General features: G+C 45.8%; 1 protein-coding gene across 1 annotated transcript in view; it reads right to left on the bottom strand.

Moving 5' to 3' along the window:
* Positions 1-1,610: 1,610 nt before the first annotated feature.
* The window catches only part of LOC135827361 (uncharacterized), a 26,415-nt gene continuing 10,151 nt past the window's right edge, over positions 1,611-17,874 (bottom strand). Inside the window, exons 6-15 of the mRNA XM_065339869.1 lie at positions 17,571-17,726; positions 16,796-17,140; positions 13,975-14,151; positions 12,955-13,158; positions 12,291-12,563; positions 11,015-11,188; positions 10,530-10,675; positions 6,461-6,614; positions 3,227-3,304; positions 1,611-2,180 (exon numbers count right to left, since the gene is read on the bottom strand). Coding sequence (XP_065195941.1) covers positions 2,164-2,180; positions 3,227-3,304; positions 6,461-6,614; positions 10,530-10,675; positions 11,015-11,188; positions 12,291-12,563; positions 12,955-13,158; positions 13,975-14,151; positions 16,796-17,140; positions 17,571-17,726 — 1,724 coding nt within the window. The 3' untranslated portion in view covers positions 1,611-2,163. The remainder of the gene's footprint in view (positions 2,181-3,226; positions 3,305-6,460; positions 6,615-10,529; positions 10,676-11,014; positions 11,189-12,290; positions 12,564-12,954; positions 13,159-13,974; positions 14,152-16,795; positions 17,141-17,570; positions 17,727-17,874) is intronic.

The raw sequence follows: 17,874 nt of genomic DNA, 5'->3' as shown, positions 1-17,874 counted from the left end.
AGAGCTGGACTTGGCCCGGATTAATCAGGTATTGTGATACTTCGAATAATTGTGCAATAATTATACTTGTGAATAATATCTGACAAACTTCCCTCTTTCTTTTGCTTCAAGAGTTTCGATCTCCACTACATTTTTTGGAGACAACAATCTATAGAGGGGACGGCTCGATACCGGGACGCTTTGACAGCCAAATTTGTATAGACCCAAACCGATCATCAGCGTTGATTTTTCACTCGAAATATGTTTGTGGAAGGAAGCTGGCATGTTGAAGTTTGCTCTGGGGCCAGAGTCAATCGAACTGAGCCACTCCTTTGTGTTGACCCATTGCCTCCAAGTTGCCCAATTTTTCGCTTCAAAAAAGTTCAAATCAGAGGTGGCTCCAAACCGGACACGTTTTGGAGTGCACGTCAAATTCACTCTGGGTCTGAAATTAGGTAATTGCTATCGCTCCACGACGGCCAGTACAGAGTAACGATAAGCCTTGTGTGTGCTTCCATTAGTTTTGATTGGTATGCGGTGCTTTATTGGCGAGAGGCGAGCTGCTGTTTACCTGCGACAAGAAGTTGATTTTTCGAAAGTCGCAAAACTCAAGTCGCAGTGCGAAGCAACACGTCAAAAACTCACCTGCTTGATATGGCGCTTCTGGTCATCGCAGAGCCATGAAATTTTGGCTCGGAGTATAACACATCGTAGTCTCACTGTGACATATGTTTTCTAATCAAAATACCAAGAGAGAAAGTGAATATTGAGTCCGTTCCGGTTTGCAACCTATGTCCTATTTGAAACCGTCCCCTCTACGTGTGGTTCGACGCACGCAGACCCACGCACACGCAGTACTGGGCGCCAGGTCCGCGTGTCATCGATATTTTATTTACTTTGAATTTCGGCTGCACCCACCACCCAGGCCAGGTACGAAAATTTCACGGATTGTAAAAACTATCGACATTTACGGACGGCCACTAAGGAAATTAGTTGTAGCCTGCAGGCTGGGCACGGTGACCAGGTGACTGGTGCATGCTGGCATCATTCAACAGCCACTATTTTAGTCTGGTCTACAACACACAGCTATGAAGTGGCGTTTTCTGGCCAGTGAATCCCCACTTTTTGGTCTTTTCATGTTTTGCGCACACATATCACTGCACACACAGCACATACTCTGGCATGCACTGGCTGTTGGTAACCTTGGTAACCACCCAGGAGAATGAAAGAAATGTCGGGAGGAGATCGAGAAAGAGAAGAAAGACGGGTGTGGCCATACTCCTCGGCATAAGGACCCGCAGCCTCACCATTGGACATCAACTGCACATACCACTTCGCCATATGGGACACACACACACACACACACACACACACACACACACACACACACACACACACACACACACACACACACACCTCAGACCTCAGACATGCCCATCGCGGAAGCGATGATAACGAACAGCTATGTTAGACATAGCAACTTGTGCTGGGATTACACCATTCAACACACACACACACACACACACACACACACACACACACACACACACACACACACACACACACACACACACACACACACACACACACACACACCAGGCACGGCTGAACATGATTGTCGGATCATGAAACATTTCAAGTCGAGATCAACATGGATAGCTGACTAAATCACGAGTTCAAACTGAAATCCTTTTTTTTGATCAAAATTTATACAGATCAGGGACAGAGCAGGGATAAAACTGGATAGTGAAACAATAAAAAATAACTGAGAAGAAGTTTGGAGGCTTCCTGCAGTTTCATAGTAGATACAATTGGTCGAACTCACCCATTCCATAATACTCTGCATTGACTACCTGAAGAAGGCCATTTACCGAAACGTTGTATATAATGGAATGGTTCGGAAATTTGCAGAGTATTGTGGAATGGGTGAGATCACCCAATTGTATCTAATAAAATAATAAAGCCCCAAAATACAAGGTCAACACTAATGAAGTCGACACCATGGCTAATGTCAAAGTCAAAGTCATGGCTCCTCTCCATCCGCCAGGGAGAACAGGAGCGTTCCGGCGCTGACTCCAGTGCATGCACTTAGAAACTGCTAGGCAGGTGATGACGTGCTGGATTTCAAAGAGATGTCAGTGCTGTTGAAGGGTTCCGTTGATGGCATCTCTTCAGGCATTCTCTTTAGCCACTGGCTGAAGCTGCATGATAAACACGGATTCATGTACACAGACATGCACACATCGAAATGCACATACGCACACGCACACACACGCGCACACACACGTGCACACACGTGCAAACACACACACACACACAAACAAACACACGTGCACACACACACACACACACACAAACACACCCATACAAAACACATGCACACACACAACCACACACACACACCCAAACACACGTGCACATACACACAAACACGCACGCACACACATCAATGGGTAATAACTTGTAAGTGATATCAACCCGTCCGTGGCCGTGAACGGGTTGGAGGTACATGGTGTGCTATTGAAACCCAGCATCAGTGTAATACCCACAGTCACCAGTCAGTCCCGTTTGTGCACTGGCACGACGTCACTTTTAATTCCATTTGTACAGTACTATTTGACCTCTTGATCTTTCCAGGTTTTCACCTTTAAAAGCACTTGAAGGGTAAAGAGTTCAAACTGCGTGACTTTTCATGTGTTGATGGCTCATTTGAGCGGGCGGTTGTGGAAAAAACATCCCACATTCAGAAAGGTCCCTGATTGGCTGCAACCCTGGTAACTATCACCTGACATGTCATAATCAGTGGTGGACCTCGCTCAGTTGAAGGATAGTTACTGTGGCGTAGCTGCCCCCCCCCTCCCTTTTTAGGGGGTGTACAGTCACATATGTGTAAGATGGCTGGTGCATGTCATTCATCGTCATTATGTGCATGCTGAACCTAGGTTGGGATTTTTAGGTGTGCGTGTGTGTGTGTGTGTGTGTGTGTGTGTGTGTGTGTGTGTGTGTGTGTGTGTGCACGTGAGAGACAAAGAGTCAGAGAGAGAGAGAGAGAGAGAGACCTGGCTTCAACACATTAAATTTTTTATATTTTTATTCACAATCACGTTGCACTAGCCAATGAAACGGTAATGAGGGTGATAGCCAGCCATGGCGCTAATAGAGCTAGATTGCTAGGAGAAAGAAAGAAAAGATGGAAGGGGAACTAAAATGTAAGAGAAGCGGCGGGAGCTACGTGAGATTCACTTACCAGTACATACGTAGCTTCCCTTTGTGTTCCTGCAAACGTTTCCCGCGCCACAAGGACCTGTTGCACACTCATCCACATCTGTAAGCAATGGCGAAGATGCAGCAAAGAATATGAATACCATTGGATTCGAGGTAAAATTCATGCCAAAAGAGCGACTGCAGATTATACTCTGATGATCAAACTAATATGTAAAGAGAAAAGGACCTATAAGGTACAAGTTATGGCTAACAGTCCACCAAGGAGATAACATGCAGTCAGATAGTGCGACAATAGGGCACAAATCTCACAAGGATATTGAGGCATTGGACAATTCTTTGTTGCCGAGGGACATAGCTCGTGCATATCTTCGTGGCGCATCCCTTCCCCTCAATGCAACTTTCCGCACCTGAGCCTTCCAAGTTGGAAGGTTTTTGGTTTGCGCTTCGTAGATGTGTTGGAACTAGGTGTCAGGTCGTCGAATGTCTCAATATCCTTGTCAGTTTTGTGCCTTGTCGCACTATCTGACTGCATATTATCTGATTACCTTGGTTACCTTGGTTACCTTGGTTACCTTGGTTACCTTGGTGGACTGTTAGTCATAACTAGTACATGTACTTCCTCCGCGTCATCGAAATTGTCGCAGTTTGACTAGTGACTTGTCACTTGTTACTGACAACTCCATAATTTTACACAGTATGATAGTCTGAAGACTAGAGTAACGTTCCAGGACAGTTGGACTGAGAGTTTTCATGCAGAGATGAAGTCCTCGTCGTCGCTGATGTCAATTGGGCGCAAAAATATCGTTCCGAAATATTTCAAGGAAGGTTGAAAGTTGGTCGCGCCTCATCTCAAACGCTTTGACTTTCTCCACAGGATAAGAGCTACTATGCTTGTCGTCTGCTAGCTCTGGATGATTTCTACCTCACCACCAACGAAGCCTAGTAAGAATACACGATCGTTGCGAAGTCGGTTGATTCCCGGGGGCGGAATCAGCTCGATCTTGAAATGAACTTTTTTTTAGCCGTGGCATGCCTATTTATTTTAGCTGTGTGGTCACAGCTCATGCAGGTAAGTGTACTATCACGTCCAGCGCGCCATTTTTTTCAGCATCACTGGTATACCATGGTACGGCACCTGCGCGTGCATCACTAGCACTACGTGTAGAGTCTACACGGCTCTTGAAGGTACACAATCATGAACTGAGTGTCTCAGCCAGAGCGACAAATTTTATCGCTGTTGCAGGCATTTAGTTTGCTGACCCCTCGATGTTTCTCCAAGCGCTGCCACTTGTTCCACGAAGTCATTCTCACCCGAGCTAAGGTAAAACAGTGATGAGGCTTGAGTGAATGGCCATAAGCACGAGAAATGTGCAGGCTGCAACGCCTGACTGATCTCAGCGAGTCGAAATTACCATCGCAGCGACATCAGCGAAGAAATTGCATCTAGTTCAAAAATTCCAGCTTCCAATAACAGAAAATAGAACTTTGCCGTCACCCTATACTGATGACTATCGCCTATGTCCGATTCCTTGCTTCTGGTACGAGTGCTGGTGAGTAAATACCCCATTTTATATCAAAAGTCAAACTGCGACAATTTCGATGACGCGGAGGAAGTAACTTATAGGTCCTTTTCTCTTTATATATTATGAGCCGCAGTCAGCGAAAACGAATCTAAGAGGTTTCGTTTTTTTTCTTCGAGAAAAAGGTCGATTTGTGACGTTCAACGAATTTTTTGATCGCGCTGAACTCCTAGCTTGAAGTATTATTTATTTTGAAGAAGTGGTGGTGAGTGTCGACTCCAGTGATCCTTGATCTTGTTGTGATGGCTGCGGACGCTAGAGCTGTTCGCAGAGCACACACGGCAGTCATGGTGTACAGCTAGCTCGAGCCTGGTGGGGAGTGGATGCTGAAGTAGCCGCTGAAGTTCAGAGATGAGACGTTCTTTGGTTCCGACATCGATGTCGACAGCGAGGCGGAATTGCAGCCGTCATCTCCTGCTGCGATGCGGCTCAAGGTGGCCGATGACTTGTCGAGAGTCGGAAGATGAGGAGTCGTCACCTGAGATAAATTCTGAGTCTGGGGTCAGTGACGGCAGCGACGTCGTGTCTTCATCTGTGGAGGATGAAAAGGAAGACGAGATTGCGGAACGACTCCACGCAGGTTGCAGCTGCGAATATGTCGATCATTTCTCCGCACTCATCAGCTATTCTCTGTCATTATAGCTGCTTACTGCACTATTTCAAAGGCATTCACATACTGGCCAACCCTCCCGTCTTTCCCGGGAAAATCCCGGAAAATCAACACTCCTCCCGGGGTCCCGGGGATTTCAAGCAAACTCCCGGAAAACCAAAGTTTTGTCTGATACAGGATTTTCCTGAAAACTCCATGGTTTCTCCCCGAATGTCCCGGTTTTTTGAACTTTTTCAAAGGTATGTACGGTGCTCATTCGCACTTCGAACTGTGCACAGCACTTTGAAGACCTGACCGTGCAAGATCTGCACTGACAAAGTGACAGGCGGGCGCCGACTGATCAAACTGCACTAATACAGGCGCAACAGGGTCGATCTGTGCTGTACGCACAGCTGCAGAGTCGAACGTTTTTTTGGCGGGAAAAGCTCTTTTTCACTTGTTTTTGTGCCATCCAGGGATTTTGAGAGAAATCCAGGGATTCTGCATGTCTTGTCAAGGGATTGAGATTGTGGTGGTTGGTCAGTATGCATTCAAGCTGCCCACCCACCTTAGAATGCTGAATATTCATTGTACACATGCACAGTATACATACATTGCACCAATTTGGAGTACATCCTGTATATTGGTGTATACACCCGTTTTGAATAGGAATATTGAACTTTTTCTAGGCTGAGGTCCTTCAGAAGATGTGTTTCAACAAAATTAATTTCTAACCAAAAAGGAATTTTGAAATTTTGACCCTAAGGGCTGATTTCGCTGGTTGAGGCCCATATTACTATTGGCTCAACATCAAAGTTTTTGATCAAACTAACTGTGTTAATAGGGGTAGGTATCTGCATTTCATGGCAAAAAAACATTTGGGGTGGGGGGGGGGGGGCGTGTGTCCTATGCTCCAGTGAGGCTTATACTCTGGAGAATGCACTATTTCATTGCAATTACCTATCTGCTGTTTAAAGACACCCACATACACACCCACACACACGCATGCACGCACGCACGCATGTACACACACACACACATGCACACACAGACACACAGACACATACACACACACACACACACCTACCTAAGGCGCAGATGAAGGCATCAGCCCTTGCTCTCGTCTGGCTGTAGATTAAATCGGTACTGTTGGTCTGCAAGCTATACCTCCCGGGTTTCTTGTTCGTATACCTCGTCCAAATGGAAGATGCTCCGTTCTTCGTTAGCACAGCGATCTCGGCCTGTGGTGAATGCAAGACAGACCCAACACATACATATACACACTGCGTCAAAGGTTTCTCACAGCAACGACAACATCGATACGGAGAAACCAAACTTCTGCGTTTCATGACGGTCATCCAATGCTGTTGTGTATCACTGGCCGATTATCTATGTCAGTCCATAACACACAACAAGAGCTTCGGTTGTTGTAGCTTGACTCTGGTCAAGGCTACGAGTAAGATCATTTCAAGTAATGAAGTCGATGATAAGAAGAAATTCGGCAGCTCTTTCACCAACCGGAAAGAGCTCTTTGTTTCGGGGGAAAACAGCAGCAACACCATTACGAGCACACTGTAACCAAATATGAATACTACAGAAAGAAGGTGAGTACGGTGCTGGCCCAATTCGGCACTAGCACGTACCCCGAAAAGAAAATACAGCGTACAACAATACAGTATGCATAGCAGATTTAGGCGCACGACGCGCAAATAAGGAGTTGATTAGATTATTCTCGCGATTCGCGACAAATGCAACCAGATACTATCCAGTCAGAAAATGTGAAAACAGAGGGCAAAAATGAGTTGGGGAGACAGAGAGAGTGTGCGTCTGTATGTGCGCTGCGTGCTATCACGCCAAGGCATGAAACCTCACAAGTGCAGCCGTGGCTAGGCCAGAGCAACCAACACAGACCGCAGCTCGTTCTGCATCGTTTCTAATTGCGGTCGGCGTTTCAGTAGACCACAGGACCTATCTCGTCATCGCCCCTACTGTTCCGAACCTGCTCAACCCCCCCCCCCCCCCATGGGGTCGGCATGGCCAGAATATGGCAGCGCGTGCAAGGTCCAAGGTCCAAGATGTGTGTGTGTGTGTATGTGTGAAAAAGAGAGTGAGTGAAAGATAGGTAGAAAGAGGATGCGTGAGAAAGAAAGAGAATGTGCGAAAGAGAGAAAACGAGGAAAAGGATAGATACATAAGATACATAAACAGATATTGAGAAAGAGAAATACGACCAGTTTGGATATGTCGTAACTCAAAGTTTCATGCTACTGCGGTTATCAGACGACTGATACTGAAACCCAAGACTATAGTCCGTTTCAAAAAGATTTACAATCAGGTTTGGGTCTTAAAAAGTATGAAGATAAGGGAAATTTGGACAACAAAGTACATAGAATGGCTTGTTAGGACACGGCAAATTGTTCTGTGAAGGTTTCGGAACAATTGGACCAACCGTTAAGGAGTTAGAATTTCGGCCAGGTTTCCGGCCTTTTCCCATGGTTTACAATTTGCCCAGGAAGCCAGTATCGATTTTTTTATCAAAACCCACGATTTATCCTTTCCTTTTTGGCCTTGTAGTTATGAATGCTGTCTGCTGACCATGAAGTTGTGAGTTCAAATCCCAACCTATCCTCAAGTCAAACTTTTTTTTCATTGTTTTGGTGATCAAGCTGGTACAAGACAAAGAAGATGGCTGCACCAAACGACTTGTTGTTGGAGGTCGCGCTTCCTGCCGAACTGACTGACACTTGACTGGCTCACGCCATGTGAACACACCCACAACACTGCAATGGTGCGAGTGAATATGGAAGTCATCGCGCTGTAGCTTTTTGAGATTTATTTTTAGTATTTCAAGATCGCCAATTTATTTGAATTTAGCAGTCAACGCCGTCTTCTATCAGCGTTCACAAGCGTCTGTTTTTCTCAAAATTAAATGTCGTCGAAGTCACACGGATAGCTTTGCCAAGTCATGGCCTTGGGAATGAGTCCGTGTCGATGTCGTTTTCGTCACACGGTGAGTAAATTGCATCGCAGCTCAAAGAAACTATTTTGGTCACAAAACGGATTGGGACACATGCCGCTCGTCAACATTTACAACACTTTCGTTTCGACATGTCCTCTCTGACTCCATTATCGATACGAGGAAGAACTCGTTTGTTGTAAACCAGACGTACGTCCATGACTGTGTCAACGTGAGTGAGTTGTCATTTTTCCTGCTTTCGCGCGGAATATTTCTTCGAGTTCACAGTGAGTTTTTCCAGGCAGCGCTCGAGTGCTCATACGGTAAGACGCCAAACTCCGCGGGCGATCGCCAGGGTTGTAAATCTTTTTGAAACGGACTGTAATCAGTATTTTAATATGATCATGCGGGATACCTTTTCAAATTTGGACTTTACGGAGAATTTCAAAGTATTAGGAAATCAGAGGCCACATGCCACGTACTGCTCTTTTCTCTCCGAAACTCAACACTTGCAAGCCAGATATTTCTTTCTTTCTTTCATATGTGGCTTGCAAGTGTTGAGTTTCGGAGAGAAAAGAGCAGTACGTGGCATGTGGCCTCTGATTTCCTAATATGCAGGATACCTGGCGCTTAAATTGACATTATTTAAAAACATTACTCTGTGCAATTCACGAATGAAAGCCAGTATCAGGCAAGACTCTATGGATGTTGTGAGGGATAAGTATAATGTTAGCACCAACGTATGCCCAACCAGTCATGATTGTGCAGGGTACAGACCTTGCACGGCAGCTGCGACTGGCAACTGAATTATTCCACAATTTCACGCTAGCTGTGAAGTTTTCTATGCACTTTTTGTTCTCGTGGCGGCATTTTGATACTAGTTGGCTTCCTTTGATCAGACTATTCAGGTTCTGGACATTGTTCAGTATAGCGAGCTTCTCGATTCTGCATAGGTTTCGCCTTTCCGACTTGTTGGAATACGCCGGTGTTATTGTGTGAATACGCCAGCGAAAAGAGTAATGGCATCCCACCCGCAGTTCAGATTCCACACATGACTTGACAGTTCAGTCTTAGATGCACAGTAGTCGAGCACTCTCAAGTAGGCACCGGTGGATAATGCCGGCAGAAAAATTGGCAGAATTCGGTACTTTTCTGGTAAGTTTCATGCATGTTTGGTATGTGGATAAAGAAATGGAGCAGAATTCGAGGAAAAAAGGAAAGAACATAATAATTGGAAGAAAAGAACAAGGAAGGAGAAAGAAGCCTGAAACTTGACAAAGATTTTAAATCCATAACACAGAACAACAGGAGCAATCATGGTTTGTTTGCCGCTACCTAACGTTTCATGCTTCTTTGATTGTCCTTGCTGTTCTGTGTACTATGCTCTGCCTCCGCGGTGTTGAGCACTGTCCACATAGTGGGTACATCCTCGGGTAAATCATAACACAAACATTGGAGAAAGGAAAAGGACAAAATGTTACGAGTTATGACAAATTGTCCACCAACGTAACCAGATCTTCTACAGTCAGCGAGTGCGACAAAAAGGCACAAGCTGACAAGGAGTATTGAGACATTCGGCGGACTGACACCCAGCTCCAACACTTCTCCAAGGTGCAAACCAACAACCTTCCAACTTGGAAGGCTCAGGTTCGGAAAGGTCCAAGAGGGGAAGGAAAGTGCAACGAAGAAGAGCACGAGCTACGCATCACGGCAACAAAGAATGCCGAAAGTTACTGGATGATGACGAAACTAGTAAGACTATTGGACAGACCGGCCTTACTACAACTCGACGACGCAAAGCAACAGACCACCCAACTTGGGAGGCAAACATAGAAGGGGAAGCTAAGCGAAGACGAATTGTGACAAACTGAAACGCCAACATCCTACTGAACTCCACTATCATGTATGATGGACTAGTTCCAAGTTGGAAGGTTGTTGGTTTGTGCCTTGGAGAAGTGTTGGAGCTAGGTGTCAGGTCGCCGAATGTCTCAGTGCTCCTTGTCAGTTTTGTGCCATTTTGTCGCACTCACTGACTGTATAAGATCTGGTTACGTTAGTGGACAGTTTTTCATAACTCGTAACATTTTGTCCTTTTCCTTTCTTCATCATAACTATATTGGCTCACCATCCGGGTTCAAACAAACATTGGAGGGAGCATTACTAGCAGTTGTGGCATGCGTTCAAACGTTTAAGGACCTACCGAAAAGCACGGGAAAGTCCTGAACTTGGAGATAACTTTGGACTTTAATATCGTATTCCCCTGATCCTTGCACACTTGCCGGGCTAATGAGTATGAAGTGGCCAGGTGATTGACACTGACATTATAGCCAGAACAGATTATTGATTCTGTTAGACAAAACAGAAATTCTCACAAAAGTTAGACTTCAATCAGTGGCCATATCTAAAGGATGTATTGATGTGTGTGTGTGTGTGTGTGTGTGTGTGTGTGCACGCGCAAGTGCGCATTTTTTTTAATGTGTGCATGCGTGGGCGTGTGTGTGCGTGCGTGCGTGTGTGCGTGTGTGTGTGTGTGTGTGCGCGCACGTGCGTATTCATGTGTGAGTGTGTGCGTGTGTGGGTGGGTGTGTGCTAGCGTGCGTGCGTGTGTGTGTGTGTGTGTGTGTGTGTGTGTGCGTATGAAATCACAGTGGAAGTGCATGATGCATAGCATCACTTGGGACTTACTGGGAGCACTGGGTACTGGCTTGGTGCAATGCGGTAGGCAGATGATGGAGGTGTTGCCCCGAATGACGACGGAAGCATTGCAGATGTACGTCTCCGGCTCCGTCTTACATCTTAATCGCTCACCCATAGAAGACACTTCTGGCGCTGACGCAGCCATTATTAGCGAATAGTTATCTAAATAAATCAGCAAATATCCAAATAGTGAAAAAGTTGATTCGGCAAAAAGGACCCTGTTTTCAGGCTCAAATATGATCGACTAGCAACACGTTGCCGAGTAACAGCCACTGAAATCAGTACATTCCGTGTTTTCAGTGTTACCTCTCTGTAGATATATCAGAAGCCGGAAGACTGCAGCATGTTTGTTTTTTTGTTTATTTTATTTTACTTCACCAAGTGAACGGGCATTTCTGCCTTCTCACCACGTCCAGAGACCTAGTTCCGACAAAATGATGAAGAGAAAATGAAAATGTTTGTATAAAATGATTAAAATCAGGCAGAAGATTAGTATCATGTCATCTTAGCTGCCTCAATTGTCTTTTCTGCTGGGTATATTTCTGAACCGAGCGGGGTATATTTCTGAACCGAGTGAACCGAGCGGGGTATATTTCTGAACCGAGTGAACCGAGCGGGGTATATTTCTGAACCGAGTGAACCGAGCGGGGTATATTTCTGAACCGAGTGAACCGAGCTGGGTATATTTCTGAACCGAGCTGGGTATATTTCTGAACCGAGTGAACCGAGCTGGGTATATTTCTGAACCGAGCTGGGTATATTTCTGAACCGAGTGAACCGAGCGGGGTATATTTCTGAACCGAGCTGGGTATATTTCTGAACCGAGTGAACCGAGCGGGGTATATTTCTGAACCGAGTGAACCGAGCTGGGTATATTTCTGAACCGAGTGAACCGAGCGGGGTATATTTCTGAACCGAGTGAACCGAGCTGGGTATATTTCTGAACCGAGTGAACCGAGCGGGGTATATTTCTGAACCGAGTGAACCGAGCGGGGTATATTTTTGAACCGAGTGAACCGAGCGGGGTATATTTCTGAACCGAGTGAACCGAGCGGGGTATATTTCTGAACCGAGTGAACCGAGCGGGGTATATTTCTGAACCGAGTGAACCGAGCTGGGTATATTTCTGAACCGAGTGAACCGAGCTGGGTATATTTTTGACCCCAGCGTGTTATAACATTCTGTATACCCCGCTCGGAACGGCCGCTGATTGGTTGAAATCGCCCGAATCGTATTGTACCATTGGACAAATGTATGCACTCACGTGGTAGGCAAACAAAATCGTACGCGCCGAGAGAGGCTGAGACGAAATCCATTACTGTGTCGTTGCCGTTGAACACCTCGCCTTCGCCATGGGTTGGGAAGAGCCAAATCGGTCTGGGCCTACCTAGCAAGCAGCCACGGTTGCCAGGTGTCATGGCGCGGAGGTAGTGGTCGCTCAGGAGGACTGTGTCTGCGTCAAGGCAGCTCCGTCGCGCATTGCTGAGAGAGGTTGCTTGGCCGGTGAGGTAGGTGGAAACACCGCATTCAAATGTATCTATACAAGCAAAACGGCAAACAACGTCAGAGATGTACAGGTGAGTAGCTCATGTGTAGTTGACGTAGTCCGGTCACCATAGCAGCAAAATGGCCGCCATAGGTACTACAAGGCAATAGGCAATAGACCAAAATGGCGCCTATTAGGTTGCGAATGGTACATGGTCACGACACCACAGATGTACAGTCTGATACATGGTCACCACACTACAGATGTACAGTCTGATACATGGTCACTGCATCACAGATGTACAGTCTGATACATGGTCACCACAGCACAGATGTACAGTCTGATACATGGTCACCACAGCACAGGTGTACAGTCTGACACATGGTCACGACACCACAGATGTACAGTCTGATACATGGTCACCACACCCACGGAGACTTACCAAACTTGTGACATGTGGGTAGATTGTTCCACACCAGTGCTCCGTTCACCGTGCGAGCTGTGGCCGCCGTGTTATTGATGCCGCCGGCGCAGTTAGGCAGAGTGCACCTCTCGTAGAAGCCTGGTGCACAGTGAAATGACGATGTTGTTGCATCAATGACGGCGTTGCTGCTGTCGTATCCAGTAGGAACGCTTGGACTACCCGCTGTCAGAAGGTGTAAGAACAAAAGGCAGGTACAGACAGGATATGTTTTGATTTGAGATTCGGAAATGGATCGCAGTCATCGTTGCTAACAGCCGGGGTTGAAGGCCATTTGTGAACGTCGACGGAAGTCAACATTATGACAACATAAGCTGGAGGTCTTCGACCATTCAGTGGTGTTGTAAATGCATAGGAGTGTACAACATGCATACATCTACCCAGGTATTGCTGGTCTGCACCACAATTGAGCTTAGAGCGCAATACCTCAATTTGTTCGTACCGTCAACTTCGCTTACAACGACTGCGGATATAACGACAATTCGCGAATAACGACATAATTTTCATGCCCGGAGCAAAATCCCATCCAACTGTGACACATATAATGAGACTTCGGGTATAACGACACTTCGCGAATAAGGAAACTTTTCTGATGCCCCGCCGAGTGTCGTTATAAGCGAAGTTGGCTGTACTTCGCACCAACCTCTCCTTCGCACTGTTCGTACTTGGTCATCTTTCGTGCTATTTTATTTTTTCCTCATAGCATTGTTCCTCATGCCTAGGCTCATGGTGGAATCGAGGTAGTTTTTCCCTGCAATAGCAGAATGAAGAAGGTGTGTATGTCATGTATTTCTCGTTTTCTCTAACTCTTTTTGCCGACAGATGCGTTAGCCCCATGGGTTATCTCACCCATGGGGTACATGCGAGCTGTTTATATTATTTTTATTATTATAGCTGTGGCATTATTCATGATTCTCAGCAAGAATGCAGCAATGCCTGTACACGTATGGCAAAGTTAGACAAAGACATAACACAACATACCTGCGCACGTGGGGAGGTTAAGCCACTCGTCATCCTTGCACACGGGTGGTACGGCGTGGCGTGGATTTCGGGTGCAAGGTCCACCGGAGCAGCTCCAGTAGTATCCTGGCTGGCAGGTCACAAATCCCGTCAGCGCATCCGCGGACATCCGGCCACGCGTTTCTACAGCGACGCATGCTGCACATACCGTACACAAACACACAAGCACAACAACACACAAACACAACAACACACACAAACACACAAACACAACAACACACAGACACACAAACACACAAACACAACAACATACAGACAAACACACAAACACAACAACACACAAAAACAACAACACACAGACACACAAACACACAAACACAACAACAAATGCCTTTACTAGAGAATGGCTAATTAAAGGGATAAAAATAATAGTTTTTTTCGGAATCAGGACCAATGGGCGATGAAATATTTTGCGATTTCAGAGTAAAAACGAAGATGGCAAGTACAGTCTGTATCGGCTATAGCGTACCCTTTTGATTTCCGTGATTTTATCACTATAACCGACGCATCACTATTATGCGATACGATCGATTTTTTTTCTTTTTTCGATCGACACATGAAAGGCAAGGAAATACTTCCAGCATGGCGTTTTGACAAATGAGCATGCTGCATAGTTGACAGTGCCCGCATTTCCATAAAAAATTCTGTTATGTACATGTACATGTATCACTATAAAAATAAGCAACGTGAAGAAAGTAAAAAAATAGGGCCTTTGATATTATTGCAACATGTATTTTAAAGTTATCATTATAGCCGATAATAATAATTATAATGTGTTATGCATGTTTAGATTCTTTGTTGCCATCATAATATCCGATATATCATTACATCCGATAATATTGGTTATTAAATTTGGACAATTTCAACTGTACGTGGTGTAGCCAAGGACTGTTAGTGTGTTGCGAGTTGGGTATACTGAAGGTATTGGTTATAGTGATATTTTTACTGGATAAAATACGTTTTGCGTTTGATACTTCGTACCAATATCACTGTAGCCGGTGTATTCTTATATCCGGTCACTCTATAGCCGATACAGCCTGTACTGATCTGTAAATGCAGAGTTTCGATTGGCATCGCGAAACGTTAGCGAAAACACTCCTTTCGCTAAAATCGTTTAAGATATCACCGCCGCTTAAATTACAGTAAGATCGGGCGCCGAAGAACACCTCGCCGAAGAACACCCAGGCTGGAAAATCGGCAAAATTTAAGAACAGTCCAGGCTAGAATTATCAGATTTAAGAACACTAGATCTACATTGTATGTAGATCTACATAGTCATTGTACATGTATCATGTGTATGGGAGGTGAGTACATGTCATGTACAAGTGTAAACAGTAACTGCTACATGTACAGTCATCCCCATTTACGACACCCACTACTGGCACTAGTTTAGAAGTACTACATATTGCACTACATGTACATGTACATGACAACCGTCATGACGTAACTCGACTCGCCGCGCGCGTGTGAATAAGAACGGTCAGGCTAGAATCAAAAATTTAAGAACTTTCCTAGGCTGCGCTCGAGCCCCTGCGTTCTTCGGCGCCCGATCTTACTGTAGCCATTGTGCAGTAGCGGACACGAATGATGTCATTATAATGGAACACTATAATAATCATACCCCTTGCATGCCTTTATCTCTATACATTTCCTCATATAATTTTCTTCATCTTTCTGTGAGAACCGGACCTATAGGCCGGTAAGAAGGCAATCTTGCCTGTGCAATTGGTGAAGTAAAATAAAAGTCAACAACAACAACAACACTGATATCATTTGAACGAGCCAATGAATCCATTGACAAAGGATGCTAGCCCTTCCCAAAGCAGCATACTGAAGTGAGACACATTATTTTGAAATTTTGAAATTAGGGTGCAAAATCCTGCATTCTGAGCGTGGTGGGGCGAAAAAGTGGTCGGGCCAAAGCCGGACCGGCCAGACCGGCTGCTACGCGCCTGCTACACCATAGCTCATTCTTCGTTAGCTCAGTGATTGGAGCGTTACTGGCCTGAAGCAAAGGTGCCTGGCTCAAGTCCTGGTAAAAAAAAGAAAAGTAAATTATCGTGTCCGTTCCCGAAGGGAACTCACGACGGCCGCTAACACCCGGTAAACTCTAGTGGTGGTGACAGTTAATTGTTTTCTTCGGACAATTCCCTTTTCCATTCCCCTATACCCTATCAGCAAAAGTCTCATTCAGGGTTGTGTATTGTGCACCCTTCAGGTCACATGGGCGTGTATAGGGTGCTAACAGATTGTGATCATGTGGATAACTATCACATGTTACACACAGTCATGCGGATATACGTGAAGAGGCAGACTAGAAAACCTAGACGTATTAAACCATCCAACGCAATGACAGGTCTTGTTGCATTTGACACAACCATGCCGCACAATGCTTGCAGATGACAACATGAACAGTTCACCAGGCACACTCCACAGCAGCAAGTAGTGTAATTGCGCTCTCGTGCCGACCTCAACGCATTGCCGCAGCACAACATCAGCAAGGTGGATTGAGTGTCAACGGATGTGTCGCAGCTATGGTCCGGTGGTTGATGGAAAGTCTTGTTTCGATCCAAATTTTTTAAGATGGCAATGAACAGAATCAGATGAAGCAGTTATTTCGTTGTCCATCACCACTTCACATTTCAATAAAACCGACTTAACATGTCGTTTCAGCTGATTCTGTTCATTGCCATCTTAAAATTGTTGTCACCTCGCCGCCTGTTTGTTTCAAATGATAACCGTTACTGGTTAGAGTAGAATGAATTTCCTCAAGGTTACTTACATGTCATGCAAACGGCCCATTTGGTTTTTGCGGCCGCCACTGCTGCTGATGGGGGACTGTTTGGCCAGGAGTTGTAGGACACCAGTGAAATCATTGCAGGCGTGATGCTCGCATTCTGGTAGTGAATGAAGTACCAGACGTTGTTCCAGGAGGCGAGAAGGTCCTGAAGTGGGGCCAGGTCAGCGGCATTGCTCACAATTGGTAGGGTGCTGCTTGAGTCATGCCTGGTCCGACACTGCTGAGTGGCATTGGCATAGGTGCTGGCCTGAGCAGGTACAAGCTGTCCTGCAAACTCGTTCATGGCTAGAATGCCGTAAGTATCACCTCCGGATTTGAACATGTAACCTGCAGGTTATGGGCGGGAGAAAAGGAGAGAGAGAGCGAGAGAGAGAGAGCGAGAGAGAGAGAGAGAGAATGGACGGACAGACGGACAGACGGGCATAGAAAGAGACACAGAGAAAGAAACACAGAGAGAGGGAGTCAGACAGACAGACAGACAGACAGACATACAGACAGACAGACAGACAGACAGACAGACAGACAGACAGACAGACAGACAGACAGACAGACAGACACACAGACAAACAGACAGACAGACAGACAGACAGAAAGACAGAAAGACAGAAAGACAGACAGAAAGAGACGGAGGGAGACAGAGAGCACACAAGGTCGACCAAAGCGTACATCAGTCAATGCACGAAATGGGCCAAGCTCTTTAGACTATAAACATTAGTGCACTACTAGCGTCCATGTTGTCTGTGAGAACAAAACTTACGAGTGCATGTGGCGAGTGTTTCTGGAACCCAAGATCCATTTTCACATCGCGGTGGTAGCAGAGGAGGTGTGGGCAGGTATCCGGGTAGGCATTGGACACGCCCTGCTCGATTGATTCCAGCCATACCAACGGTGTGCTTGTATGAGATCTGACAACCTGGTGTCAAATACACACGCACACACACACGCACACACACGCGCACACACACACACACACACACACATACACACACAAACACCCCCCCCCCCCCCCCACACACACACACAAGCGCGTGTACACACATGCACGGACACACACGCATACA

Source organism: Sycon ciliatum, chromosome 11 (genome assembly GCF_964019385.1).
Source record: "Sycon ciliatum chromosome 11, ocSycCili1.1, whole genome shotgun sequence".
Classification (NCBI taxonomy): Eukaryota; Metazoa; Porifera; class Calcarea; order Leucosolenida; family Sycettidae; genus Sycon; species Sycon ciliatum.
This window is presented reverse-complemented; position numbering and strand designations above follow the sequence as displayed.